At 42.6% G+C, this 14490-nt stretch overlaps 1 protein-coding gene across 8 annotated transcripts in view; it reads right to left on the bottom strand.

Annotated features, from left to right (window-relative positions):
- Nucleotides 1-1332: 1332 nt before the first annotated feature.
- The window catches only part of ZBTB38 (zinc finger and BTB domain containing 38), a 77976-nt gene continuing 64818 nt past the window's right edge, over nucleotides 1333-14490 (bottom strand). For all 8 annotated transcript variants that reach the window (XM_004754504.3, XM_013057283.2, XM_004754505.3 and 5 more), the window contains one exon: nucleotides 1333-7743. In XM_004754504.3, the coding sequence (XP_004754561.1) occupies nucleotides 4159-7743 (3585 nt within the window). In that variant the 3' untranslated portion in view covers nucleotides 1333-4158. The remainder of the gene's footprint in view (nucleotides 7744-14490) is intronic.

Below are 14490 nucleotides of genomic sequence, written 5' to 3'. Positions count from 1 at the left end.
GGGAGATTAATAGCCCACGAGTTCTCACAGATGGAGGAAACTGCCTCTGCAAAGAGAACCTGATAGAGACAGAGGGCGTGGAACCGAATCAACCAATAGGTAATGAGAAAAGAGGAAGGTGAGCAACAGGAATAAAAAGACCCAAAGTAATTGATACAGTATGTACAAATAGGATTGCTTTGCTGTGATTTGGTTTGATGCTTTTAATCCAGTTACTTTCTCAAATGTTACAAATTCTTTCAATATTGAATCTGTTTGTTTCACTAGATCAAGGACGTTAGTTTCAACAGACAGGAGTTATCGAATTTTTGGTCTGGAATTGGTTTGGATTACCCTTCAAGTACAAAATTGCTGTTACTGGCCAGCTGTGAGGAGGGCTGGTAATGTGAATTCTCTTCCCTGTGTTGGTGATGTGTGGCAGCCCCTGGCACTCCCTTTCACATTATCTACTGGGACTAACCGCAGGCATCTGAAGATAATGAGTTAAGGTTAGGAATATAGTCTGTGATGATGGAACACATTTTTTTCTTTGTGTGAGAAAGTACTAGCTTGTAACAGCATTAAATGGTAATTTTGCTCCATATTCTTAAAAAAAAAGTGCACAGATTTAAAAAAAATTATCTTGTAGGGCAGTATCCCAACATCAAGGGGGAAAGCCAAACACCCAGTGTTGAGGCAGGAGTACAGAAAGCAGGGGTGTGCCAGGGAGAGCGGAGGCCAGTACAGCCCTGAACGCTGTCACCAGAACAGCTGCTGTCCTAGAGCTGCAGGCATTCCTCGGGCCTCTTTTCCTCACTCCTTGTTCAGTTTCCAGGAAGATTTTACTTTTAAGGCGTTGAAAAGAAAAAGAAATTTGGCTCTGGAGTCAGGAAGCCCTAGGTTGGAATCCTGGCTCCGTCTGGCTGTGGGATCTTCTCAAAGTCACTATAAAATGTGGATAGTGAGGTCGATTTCCCAGCCTTGTCGGGAAAGACCTGAATGAAATGGCCCATGGCAACAATGGTGCCTAACACCTGGTACTGAGTGGGATTTGTCCCCTGGGAATGAGTGGAGTAGAAAATATTTCCAGAGCTCTCAGACTCCCCATGACAAGGTCAGGCCTATCCAAAGCAGTGAATGATAAGGCTTCCATCTCTCTTATTCTTCCCTTTTTTTAACATATATTCCATTTGGGTCCTAAGCATGTAAGCAGGTATCACAGAATGGGAACAAGTAAGGAAACAGAAATATATTAAGTGAATGATATGTGAAACAATGCTGGGACTCACAAAGAGAAAACTGCTGCTTGGCTACACAAAAGAAGTAACATTAAAACATTTAAGAGACTTAACATAGGAATAAGCTATTTTAATCAAGCAAAACCAAATTTGTATTCATTATTTCTAAAAATAAAATTAGACTTTTCCAACCCTTAACATCTGCATTTAATAATATCTTCTAACCAAAATACAGATGCTAAAACAGCAAATCACAATATATCTTGTACAGCATACAGTATGTTCACTGTTTACACCTACTTTAATTCTAGTTGGTCGTTATGTACTCAATGCATACTGAAACATCACTCAGGATAAAGTTTTCACAATTAACAAAAAAAAAGTGACAAGGCTGTCTTAAAACGGCTCTGCTATAAATTGTATAGAATATACAGAATTACAAAGTCAAGTATTTTTTTATCAAAATATACACCCCTCCCTGAAACTAACACAAGCTATCAACATTTTGAACGAATAATACAATTATAGAAAATATTTGCAAAATTATTTTTTTCATGTATAAATATTCTGCCATATTTACTTTGGTCTAGAATTATCAGCATACAAGTCCACTTAGAAAATTTCCACATGTAAGGGCTGGGAGACATCACTACATGTAATAATTTTATATTTAGAGTTACCCCAAATTAAAATGACTGAAATACACAGTAATTCTCTTTGATTAATAATCTTAATTGGGATAAAACAAGTTAGTAGATCACAGAATTGCCTATTCAATATTCTAATTATCAATTCAGAAATGATTTTCATAAGCCCTTTGTGACTATCTCTTTTAACAAAACCCACATGAATAGTGCAGGTATACATATATACAATGTGTAAAATAAAGTTGAATTTGCTTGCATTTTCCCATTTCCTCTATTACATAATACTGTATGTAAGTGAAAGCAGATGAACAAAAGATAAATGCAGATGCAGTATTGGGGTTACTTAACAGCAAAATACTACTATATAAAAAGGTCAGCTCTGATCATGTCCTTCTCTGGGTGTTTAAACACTTTCTTGCCCACCCAAATCCACGTTAAGTCTTCTTCGTGGAGATATCACAATACTTGGAGAGAGGAACTGGAGTCCTTTGAACTACATCTTCATAATGGTGACCTTGAAACCTTGGATAACCTTGGGCTTCCATCTATCAAATCCCATGAACATGAATGGCCGTAGGTCGCCCTTAAGCCAGGTTCCGGATTCTGCTCACACTGGTGATCAAAGGGTAGGAATGTTTTCTCTCTCCCTTCTATCCTGGCAGCTTAAACGTAAGAACGATGAGTTCCAGCTTCCTAGAGCCTAGTCCACATGACAGAATATCCTACAGGGCAACTGGACTTTGAGGGCAATGCTAACGGTATGGGGCAGCATAAAAGAACATGAAAAAACTTAAGTGGGTTTTTAGCAAGGGAGCTGGATGTCTGCAAACATGAAGACAAGGCATCCGGCTTTGGGGATATGTTTCTGAGTCATATAAATAAGTGATGGAATCTTATCACTCCGCATTCTCTCTCCCCACCCCCACCCCTAAAAAAGCAAAGCTACCCTTTGAGGCAAGGAAGGTCATTGTTTCCTCTCGCCCACTCAAGTCGTTAATGGGTGAGGTGGAGGTGTCTTCCTGATGTCCTTTTGTTTTATACTAGTGTACACTTGCGGGCTGCAAAATCTCCAAGAAAGCTAACGACTACAGGGATTAGGCTTTCTGTCGCTTTCAAGTGCCTGGGAACTCACCGCCATACTCCTACTTTGCACTAAATCTCCTGGACACTCCTTCAGTGGAACAGAATGTGTCAGGTTTTACTTAAACCCTTGAGACTGATGAGGTCTGTCTGAAAAAGACCTCCCCATCCATGGCCTTGTGATGGATGGAAGACTGCAGGGAGTTTCAGAAGAATTTGACCCTTCTTTATTTTCTGAGTGAGGCCACTGCAAAGTAATATACAGCATAGGTAATCACAGAAGAGTTCTGGGAGGGCTCTCCCCCGCAGATAAGGCATGACCTATATTTTCTGCATCTGGAGGAGACCAGTTCTAGTAATAGCTCAGCCATAACTTCAAGGGAACGGCACTCCATCTAAAAGCATACATTATATGCTCTTAAATCAGATTCAAGATGCTTATTCTACTGATTTTTCCAACAGTTCCTCATAATTTGCAGATCTATTGCTTGTCATGAGAATTCTCTACAGGGGACATGGACAGTTAAAAGTCATAGTGATTTATATATGCACTTTACAAGGTTTGTGTTGCAGAAAAGTAGTTCTACATAATGAACGTCCTACTTAGGTTACTCAATTTCACACATATTTTCAGCTATAATATTAAATATTTCATATATATTCACTAATTTAAACAATTTTTTAAAGCACAAAAGCTGGATGGGAAAAATGACTATAATAGCTCATTTATCTTCTAACATATTTATGAAGATGATGTTTTCATGATATCTGACCCTCATTTTTTCCAGTGACTAAAGAGAGCTTAGCAGCCAGTTGCTATCAGCACTTACTAGAATGTTGTAAATTAGGCTAACATTAGACTCTTCCCCACTCCCCCACTGGCAGAAATACCACAGCTAAGAACTTCATAAACTTCCATAAGATTCTTGGGATAGTGGAGGATTCGGCTATTTCATTTTTGTGCACTTTGCATGAAGTTAATGCTAAAACCCAAAGTAGATATTAGGATCCTTTTTCTGGAATTTTCACAAATGAGATTTTCTTTTTTACGTTTCACTCCTTATGACTGTTGTGTGAACAAAACTAAAAAAAAAAAAAAAAAAAACCCACCAACAACAGAAGAAAACAGCTAACTAAAAACGAAACAAAAACACAACCCCAAAACAACACAGCCACCAACTTATATCTTTGAAGACTTTTCTAAGTATTGCCACTCAAAGGACATTTTCAACAATGGTTTGTACGTTATCCTTTTGGTCACTGTCTTCTGAGTCATGGACATGTGGGTTCTCCAGGGGGTCTGAGTTCTCCTGACACATGTCACTTTCCATTTTCTCCCGCTGACTTGGACTTTTGAACAAGTGTTTCTTCTGGTGCATTCCAAGGGCAGCAGCTGTTTTGCAAATTTTGGGGCACTGGAAGCAGGCATAGCCCTTCCCATCATGCTCCCAAATGTGCCTCTGCTCATGATTCCTTTTTGTGGAAAGGTACAAAAAGCTCTGGAAGCAGAACTGACAGCGGTAGCGCTTCTCACCTGTGTGGATCCTTTCGTGGATCTTGAGGGTCTCGTTGAGCGTGAATGCCTTGTTGCAGTACTGACAGATGAACTCCTTCACACCCAGGTGGATGCGTTCATGTTTCTGCAAGTTGCCCTGCACCGAGAAGCACCGCCCGCACGTCTTGCACTGGTACGGCTTCTCTCCGGTGTGACACCTCATGTGCATCTTGAGGGTGGACGGGCTCTGGAACTGCTTGGCGCAGAACTCACAGGCGTAAGGCCGAGCAGTGAGGTGCCGGTGGGGCCTCCCTTGGTTCCCGGCCCCTGAGGCTTTGTCCCCATCACAGAGCTCACACTGCAACTTGGGCATCTCCTTGGTTTCTTCCTCCTCAAAGGCCTTCTCCTGAGGAGCCTTCCCCACGGCACAGTCCAGTTCTGCCGGGTATCTGCACTTAGCACTTGGGCTCCTGTTTTCGTGTTCTTTCTTCCAGTTGACCTTCCTCATCTTCCTCAGCTGTCTGGATTTCTTCTTGGGTTTGTAGTTGTAGTAAGGACGCCAGGGCTTGTCAGTGGAATCCTGGTCACTGGCGTCGTCAAACATCTCATTCATCTCCATACACTCGGACTGGCAGAGCCCGAGGGGGCTGTCTCTGTTGGTTTCTGGGTCACTCTCTGGCGGCAACGCCTCCTCCTCCATCTGGTACTTGGGTCTTCTTCCTCTTTTGTAGAACAGCTTGGATCCAAGGATGTGCCTTTTCACAATGGCCTCGTTTCCGATCTTCACTGTGATCTGGCAAAGGGGCGCGACATTGCTGTTTGTGGAGGTTCCGGGCAGAGCGGGCTTGGCAATGTAGGTTTCAATTTTACTGGTTTCCTTCGTATTTGCAGTTTTGCTCACCGACCCTCCAGGATCGGCCCCATACTTGGACTCCTCTGCTACTTCTGCCTTGTTACCAGTCATGGTTTTCTTTTTCTCCTTGATGCTCTTCGGTCGGCTGACCGTTCTGCTCACTTTGTCGGGCTCAGGTTTGCCGTCATCTTTCAGGGACTGGCTGACAGGCGGCTCAGAGGGGACGCAGGGGTTGCTGCTGGGCATGGCGGCCACAGAGTTGCTGTGCATTATCACTGATGAGAACTGGCTACTGTGCACGATGACCGAGGGTGCTGAGCCACCGTAGCTGATCACAGAGGCTGCGTTCTCGCTGCTGTTACTCAAAGATGGGACAGGTACGTCCCCGGCCGGGGTGTCAGAGCTGCCAGCATTCTCAGCAGAAGAGACGGACACCTCGGCAGAATAAAAGTTACTATCGAGGTCAACTTTCAGCGATTCCTCTCCCCATTTGGTCCCCTCTGTGTTCTGTACATTGGCAGAGGTGGGCACCTCCTGATGTACAGAAGTTTCCAAGGGGATGACTGGACTGTTGGTCAGGGTGTTGATGCGGTCCTGGAAATTCAGCGTCGGTAACTCAGAGCCATGTGGATTCTGAATAACATAGGGGCCAGAGGCAGACTCATTCATCTGACTGTTTTCTCGGGCACTTTCATAGGAGGAATTTCGGTAGCTTTTGTAAGGAGCCCTCTTGCATTTCATGGGCAGTAGCCTGTAAAGTTTATATGGATAGACACTAGGCTTCAGGCCTCCATTGGCTGTTTTTTTACTGATGGAAAGTCTATGATCTATGGCATGGAAAGACTTCTGATGATTCTTGAGAATATAGTAGGTCATGAAAGTTTCGAGGCAGAAAATGCACTGATAGCGCCTTTCTCCTGTGTGCCAAATTTCATGTCTTGTCCTGTACTCGGCCAACGCAAACACTTTGTTGCAGTAATGGCAGGGATAGGTTCTTCTCCACGAGTGAACATTTGCATGCCTTCGGAGGCTGGACAACGTCACATAACTCCGTTTGCACACAACACAGCTGTAGAGCATCTGCCCATTCACAAATTTAACCATGTGGTCTGTCTCTGGCAAGGTGCTGCCGGTACTGGAAAATTCGCCGATCCTGTTTTCAGACAACAGAGGTTCTGGTCCGGTGAATGAACTTCCATTCTGTCCAATGGTGGGGTAGTTTTCCAGAAAGCGCTGGTTTCCTCCAGGAATCGGCATGTGGCTGGAGCGCATACAAATCTGCTCGTGCCGGTCGAGCCTGTTCAGAGTGCTGAACTGCTTGTTGCAGTCCTTGCACACCAGTGGCTCCTGGGTTGGCTTGTGAAGCTGCATGTGGGCACTGAGCAGGGCACTACTGTCAAAGGATTTGGAACAACAGCTACAGTTGTACACAAGAGGGGGGACCTCTGCTGCGGGCGGCCCAGGAAGCTCCGAGGATTTATTTTCATCTTCCTTGGAAAAACGGGCATCTCCTTCGTTGCTGGGAGATTTTGAACAAGGCAGGATGGCAGCCGGCTGTGGACTTCTCTCCTGACGAACCTCTAAGCTGGTTACCGGAGGGGGTGGCATGTTGTCTGCAGCTGGGTCACAGTCCTGGGGTACGGAGACGGTCTTTGGCTTTCGGCACGTTTTCGGTTTTGCTGCAAGAGCTTCACAATTCTCTTTACCTGTCTTACCAGGGGAACTGCTGTCGTGTTCACGGACAGGTTGATTTCTGTAGGCCTCGGCCACGGAAGAAACGGCATACGAGTGCTCTGCGAGGGTGCGGACAGGCTCTGCCTCATGACACACGTCGGTCCTCTCCAGGCAGAGGCCTGTGGTTCTCATGGAGTCAGAGACCTTTTTGAAACTTGCCCGCAAGTCCAGTGGAGAAAACATGTTATTACTATTTTCTGTCTCGATGATGGAAAATGCATTGGTGATCCTCGGCCCGTTGGTGATGGCGGGCTCTTCATGCCTCTTGTCATTTTTTTCTTCTTTAACCACTCCCTTTTCAGTAATGCAGAATACATAGGGACCAGGGGAATTTGAGAAGTTGCGATCAGTAAGATCTTCCAGGAAGGATATTCCCAGCTTTTTTCCTGCAGCTGCAAGATCGGTGACTGTTTCCTGTCTCTTGACGACAACCGTGGAGCTATAGATATAATTAAGGATTTCAGTAAACACTTCAGCTTTGAGATCATCCAGTTCCAGGACATGGCTGGAAATACAGATCGTATGGCTCCAAAAGATATTTTTGAAGTACAGGCTTGAAGCAGCTAGGACATTGCTGTGGGCTTTAAATTTGGTGTCTTCCACAATAATAGTGACATCACATAAAATGCCCCGAATGCGCTGCTCATTTAAGATGGAGAGCACTGTGTCACTGTGCAAGTCGTCCTTGAGGTCCCTGGAAAGGGACATGACTGTCATCTGAAACAAGAGGGGAGAGATAATCAGACATCCTTCCACCACAAGTAGTTTCTTTCTTTCCTTTTTTTTTTTTTTTTTTAAGTTAGCTCTATGCCCAACATGGGGCTTGAACTCATGACCCTGAGATCAAGAGTTGCACACTCTACCAAATGAGCCAGCTAGGCACCCCAACAAGTAGTTTCTTTATTTCTAGATAATTTTCAATGCTTTTGAAACACTTTAAATAAAGGTTTTTATCTTATTCTGGTGTTACTTGCAAGACTTGGAGTCAACATTAGAAGCTAAATCTCGATCTCGCCCCAGCCTGTTTCTCATACCATTGTTAATAGTTGTTATAGTTGGAAATCCTCCCAGAACTCTTTCTCCAAAGCTGTAGCTATATATACATGTCCAAATTCGGGAGGGGGAGGGTTTCTCCCCCAAATGTTTAGGGTCTCGCTATCACTCAAGGCTGCTGCATTAAATTCTTAGAGCTGAGCAATGCCATGGTCCTGCCACAACCTCCCATCTTCACAGATAATCCTTATGATATGACCCAAACATGATTTATGAAGCAGGAAGAGGATGTATTTTTTTAAGAAGCCCTCCCTCAGTAAGCAGTACCTGATATAAAGGCCCTGCCTGCTCAGAGAAGAACTGGAGAAGCCATTCCCAATCTGTGGCTCTGAAAGGTATCTGGACGGAAAGCCTCCGTCTGCATGACCAAGTCTGACCACCAGGGGTACCCTGCCTCTCTGTGCTACTGGCCCTTCTCTAATTCTTTCTCCGATTTCCCTTTCAGGATCCCCAAAGGAGATTAGGGTTTTCAGAAACAACTCTGTGAGGTATTGAAGGCACACTAAAAAAGAAAAGAAATAACACACAAAACCAGGAGAGTATGTCTCTGAGTCTAGTGCTATCTCACTGTGATTTTGATGTGCAGACATCTCTACGAGATCTTGATTTCAATTCTTCTGAATATATACCCAGAAGTGAGACTGCTAGCTCATACAGTAGTTCGTTTTAATTTCTTAAGGAATCTCCATACTGTTTTCCATAGTAACTGTACCAATTCACATTCCACCAACAGTGCACAAGGGCTCCCTTTTCTGCAACCCTTCATAAACACTTGTTATCTCTTATCTTTTTGATTTTAGCCATTCTAATAGGTGTGAGGTGGTTATCTCATTGTTGTTTTGACTTGCATTTCCCTGATGATGAGTGATGTTGAGCATCTTTTCCTATGTCTGCCAGCTACCTTGTATGTCTTCTTTGGAAAAATGTCTATTCAGGTCCTCTGCCCATTTGTTAATTGGATTATTTGTGGGTTTTGGGTGTTGAGTTGTATAAATTATTTAAATATTTTGGATATTAACCCTTTATCGGATATATATAACTCTCCCATTTGGTAGGTTACCGTTTTGTTTTGTTGATAGTTTCCTTTGCTGAGTGAAAGCCTTTTATTTTTGTGAGTCCCAATAGTTGATTTGCCCAAGACATATCTAGAAAAATGTTTCTATGGCTGATGTCAGAGAAAAAATTGCCTGTGCTCTCTTCTAGGATTTTTATGGTTTCAGGTCTCACATTTAGGTCTTTAATCCATCTTAAGTTTATTTCTGTGTGTGGTATAAAAAAGTGGTCCCACTTCATTGTTTTGCATGTAACTGTCCAGTTGTCCCACCATCAGTAATTTACCCAAAGAAAATGAAAACACTAATTTGGGAAGATATATGCACCCCTATGTTTATGGCAGTACTATTTACAACACCCAAGATACGGAAGCAGCCCACATGTCCACTGACAGACGAATAGATAAAACAGATGTGATACACACACACATAGACACCCCCACAGGAATATTACTCAGCCATAAAAAAGAATGTTGCCATTGCAACAACATCGATGGATTGAAAGGGTATGATGCTAAGTGAAATAAGGCAGAGAAAACAAATGCCATATGATTTTACTCACATGTGGAATTTAAGAAATAAAGCAAGTGAACAAAGGGGGAAAAAAGAGACAAAAACCAGATGCTTAAGTACTGAGAACAAACTGATGGTTACCAGAAGGGAGGTGGCTGGGAGGAGGGGTGAACTACATAAAGGGAATCAAGCATATATTTATTGTGGGGAAGACTGCGCAATGTATTAAACTCTTCAATCATTATATGCTTGAAACTAATATAACACTGTATATTAATTATATTTCAATAAAAAATACTGAGTCTAGTCACATGTTCTTCAATTAGCACAATTTAAAGGCACTGTGGCTCTTGTTCTGGTTCAAGAGTCTTATCTCTGTTCTTCCCAGAGCCTAATTCTTATTCTTCTTTCTATATATTTTATACCATAAGCCCGGGATGCTCAGAGCCTACCAACTAATATTTTAATGAGGGATAGAATATTAAGATTATATATATATATATAGTTATGTATATATTTATAAACATATATTTATATATAATATCAATCTTCTATAAGAAATACATGGTACATAGGGACTAAGACACAAAAATTAAAACTTAACCTTAATGCATGCACTATGTTCAATGTATTTTGTCCTCTTCCACTGTCTCTCAATTAAAAAATGTTAATGACAACTCACTAAACTAATTTCACTATACACTAACAGATCACTCCCTCAGCTAAAACCAAAAATCTCCCTCTGGTCTAAAGGCCATACTGAGCAGCTATTCAGCGAGCCTTTCTCTCTTGCCAAGTGATGTCGGGAAAGTGGCAGAGCTTGAAGATACCTCTTTGGCTCCCAGTGGCAAGGTCTTCCAAGCACGGGAGCCCTACCTTTAACCTGTGGCATTCATTCAGTTGTGGAGACCAGATGGCCACAGAATGAATTTCTTTTTACCCTTTTCTGAAGCTATTATAATTGTGCCTATTATGTTATTTAGTGTCCTTTATACTTTAGGATCCATTTGATTAACTCTTTGATCTCATCTAGCCACAGGAAAAACTACATTATTACTAACAAATTCTTCTGTTCCCAAGACAAAGAAGCTTCGAACTCTCAACATCACTGGTTGTAGCCATTGTTACCCTGGGTTTCTAGTGTGACTATTGTCTCATTTTCTTTATGAAACATTACCTCTTCTGCTCTTATTTACCCTGCCTATAGTTTTTCTATGAATCTTTCCTAGAAGTGTGAAGGAGTTATGTCTAGGAATAAAAAGGAATTGAATGAATTGGAATCTACAGCTTCCTCTACACCCCTGAATAGACAGCGGGACTCTGTCCTTCACTGGTTATAGATCAATAACATTGATCAATGACATTGATCTATAACCAGTGGCTTTGGCTGGTGCCTCTTTTGCCCCCTTGGGGTCTCTGCTCTGGGCCCCTGTAGAATCTACTTTTTCTCCTAACTCATTTATTCTCATCTGTTTGGGTTTTCTGAAGCCTGTACATTATTTTCATTCTTTATCCAGCTGACTGGGTAGTTCCAGATATGGCAAAAGACATACTATGGTTTTAAATGGTGGTTTCCATCTTGGCTTAGTTCCATGCTGACATCTATTTTGTCCTTCCACCTCAAAACTACTGCTTCTTCCAAAACACTCCAGTTCACAGCACTCTGAAACTCCCACGAGGCCCCACCTCCACTTGGGGAACAGTATTTCACATCAGGCTAATACTTTGAGGTGCTCAAAGATAAGCCCCACCCACTTCTCTAGGATGGCGTGATTCTTCGCTTAGATTGTTCTGTTAGGAGGGTTAGTGAAAGGCTAACTGTTAACATTAGAATATCTTAATCACACTCACAGAATAACACATAGAAAAGGAAGTATCATTTTATATGTCATTAGAACATCCTCCTAACTTTGGAATATCCAAGTATGACACTGTTCAAAAGGGGGACTATCTACCATTGTGTGGCAGGAATCCTTTTAAAAGCGTAGTGACTTTGTAGCACTTTGATGTGCCTTTTTGGCACATACATAAAAACTTCATCCTTGTGTCAATTCTACCCAGCACATATGTTAATGCCTAACACAGTCAGACACAGGGCTCAGAGCTGGAGAAACTGAAGCATGTGAGACAAGTCTGTCCTCAAGGAGCTCAGAGTCGAGGAGAAGAATGAGAACTGTCAACTAATAATTGGACTCTATAATGGTAGGCCTTATACTAAAGGTATGTATCAAGTATTAAACGATGAAGTGCCAACTTATTATTTATAGGGGCCCTGGAAAGCTTGACATCAATCAATAAGTAAAACAGGGTTGTGGGGGAGGCATTCTAAGCAGAAGGAACACCGTGGGCAAAGCAAATGCAAAATGATAAAAGGGTGGACTGCACTCAGGGACTGGGAAGTGGGTCTGTGTGATGGCAGGAGAGGGTGTGCACACTGCTCTGTCCCCGATGTCCTCAGCAATGCCAGGCATTAGTACCTTAATGCTGAATGACAGGGGCCAGGGAAGGAAGTGTCAGACCAGATCCCAAAAGCTCTAAAGTAATCCTAACAGTAAATTTTATATTGCAGGTTAAGAGGAAACCACTGAAAGTCATAACCAGATTTGAACTGAAACAAACACACACCCGACTGCTCAGACTGCAGTGTGCGGGAAGGATCAGAGGGAGAGGCCAGCTGGCCATCCATGGTCCAGCTGAGAAGCTGCCCATCTGCCCGGATGGAGCATGGGGTGGTGGCATGTACATGGCCCCACCCAAGCTATGTGGGATGGGGGGCTGGTATCTAAACTCAAAATAGGCTTTCATTTCCTCTACCAATATCTATGGAACAACTGTTAAGTATAAAGCATCAGGCTAAATGTTACAGGTAGACAAGAGTTCATTCTTCCTTTGAACATTTGAACAGATGCTTCCTGAATACGTACTCTGTGCTTTGAGACAGTAGTTCCCAACCCTGGCTATGCATCGAAATGACCTGGGAAGCTTTAGAATAGTACAAGTTTATAGATTTTCCTCTCCCCTCCTCCCAAAGAAATTCTGGTTTAGAACAGCCAGGCCCAGACTCTGGAATCCATATGCATTTTTATATTTATATATATTTAGTAAATAAAGAATACATTCATGTGATACCAAATTCAAAAGACACAACAAGTTTCCTATCTTGTCTCAGAAGCTCTTCAAAGTAGGTTTTTGCTTTGTTTTGTTTTGTTTTGTTTTTAAGCAGGCTCTACACCCAGCATGGAGCCCAACACAGGGCTTGAACTCACCAATCTGAGATCAAGACCTGAGCTGAGATCAGGAGTCAGACACTTAAACAACTGAGCTGCCCAGGTGCCTCAAGTAGTTTTTATCAACCAGCTAGAACCAGGCCCAGGCAGTGACAATAAAACCCCATTGCCATAAAAGAAATAAAAATTCTGCCTTCAAAGTTTTGTGGTATAGCAAGGGAAGTAAGATGTGATTATGAAACGCCACATAACACAGTTACACAATAAGTGTGTGGGATCCTGCAGACAGGTAGGAAGGTGAAGAGAACACAGTGGGAGTTCTGGGGAGGAGCTTGGGAATGGGGGTGACGGAAGGCATAGGGAGGAGCACAGCAAAGCTCTTTAGGAGGAAGCACCATTTACTAGATCTTGAGGGCAGAATTTAGCTCTGCAGATAGAAACAAAAGGGGGAAAGAGAATTTCACTCAGAAGGAGGCACAGAGTTCATGCCCTCAAGAACTTTATAATCCAAGAGTCAGTTTAAGAGTTTAAAACAGAGTCCTGGGGTGCCTGGGTGGCTCAGTGGGTTAAGTCTCTGCCTTTGGCTCAGGTCATGATCTCATGGTCCTGGGATTGAGCCTTGCATTGGGCTCCCTGCTCAGCGGGAGGGTGCTTCCCTCTCTCTACCTGTCTCTCTGCCTACTGATCTCTCTCTCTGTCAAATAAATAAAATCTTTAAAAAAAAAATAAATAAAGAGTCCCGATCTGCAAATGCAAACTGGAGAAGCTGCGGAAGTTGCTGAAGATGTACATTGACTTCTTTCAAACTCTAGGACCCAGTTCTCCAGGCTACCAGAGCCTGCCACGTGAACTGCCTCCCCGACCATAGTCACCTGTTCATCTCAGAAGCTGCTACAGCTAGAAGCCACATCCTATGCATCCAAAGGGCAATTGAGAAATGAGTCTGAAATCTGCAGACCAGAGAACTGCAGGCAAATCTGGTTCCCACAGGTTTTGTCTGGCCAACAACCTTTCTTTGGAACTGTGTTTCTGAAAAACTGGTCTAATGTTGAAAAGAGTAAGATTTAACATAAAATCAAGGTATCTTTTCTTGAACAGTAAGATTGGGAAACAATGGTTGTTGCCTGGCCAGGGGTGCCTGGTAGCTGTGTCCCCTCATCACGGTCACCTGTAGTCACATGCTGCTGACCCAGGCATTTACTGCCAAGTGGCTTCTCTCTGTCACATGACCGGCTTGGCCACTTTAGCTGGTTTCCTCTGTTACGACTAATAAGAACAACACGTGAAATAACATTAGACCCACAGATCTTATCAAACATACTTACTTTAAAGATATCTCCAAAATTAAAATTAAGACTTATAAATGAGCTTTTGTGTGTTGGGGGGCAGTCATCCTCAGCAAAAATGTATTCTTGACTTAAAAAAGTTAAAGTGACCCCCTCTACTATATTTCTTTACAGAGAGTAACTTAATACTGAAGCTTTAGGAGTTTTTGCCAATGGAAAGCCCATGAAAGACCTCAGAAAAATAAATATAAAATGGGAGGATGAGATTTAATTCACATGTAACTTTCTAAAGCAAGTTTCATGCAATAAACTCACTATTCTCAGTAATATCAC

The sequence above is a fragment of the Mustela putorius genome, unplaced genomic scaffold (assembly GCF_011764305.1).
Source record: "Mustela putorius furo isolate JIRA1106 unplaced genomic scaffold, ASM1176430v1.1 tig00003834_pilon_pilon_pilon, whole genome shotgun sequence".
NCBI classification, from domain to species: Eukaryota; Metazoa; Chordata; class Mammalia; order Carnivora; family Mustelidae; genus Mustela; species Mustela putorius.
This window is presented reverse-complemented; position numbering and strand designations above follow the sequence as displayed.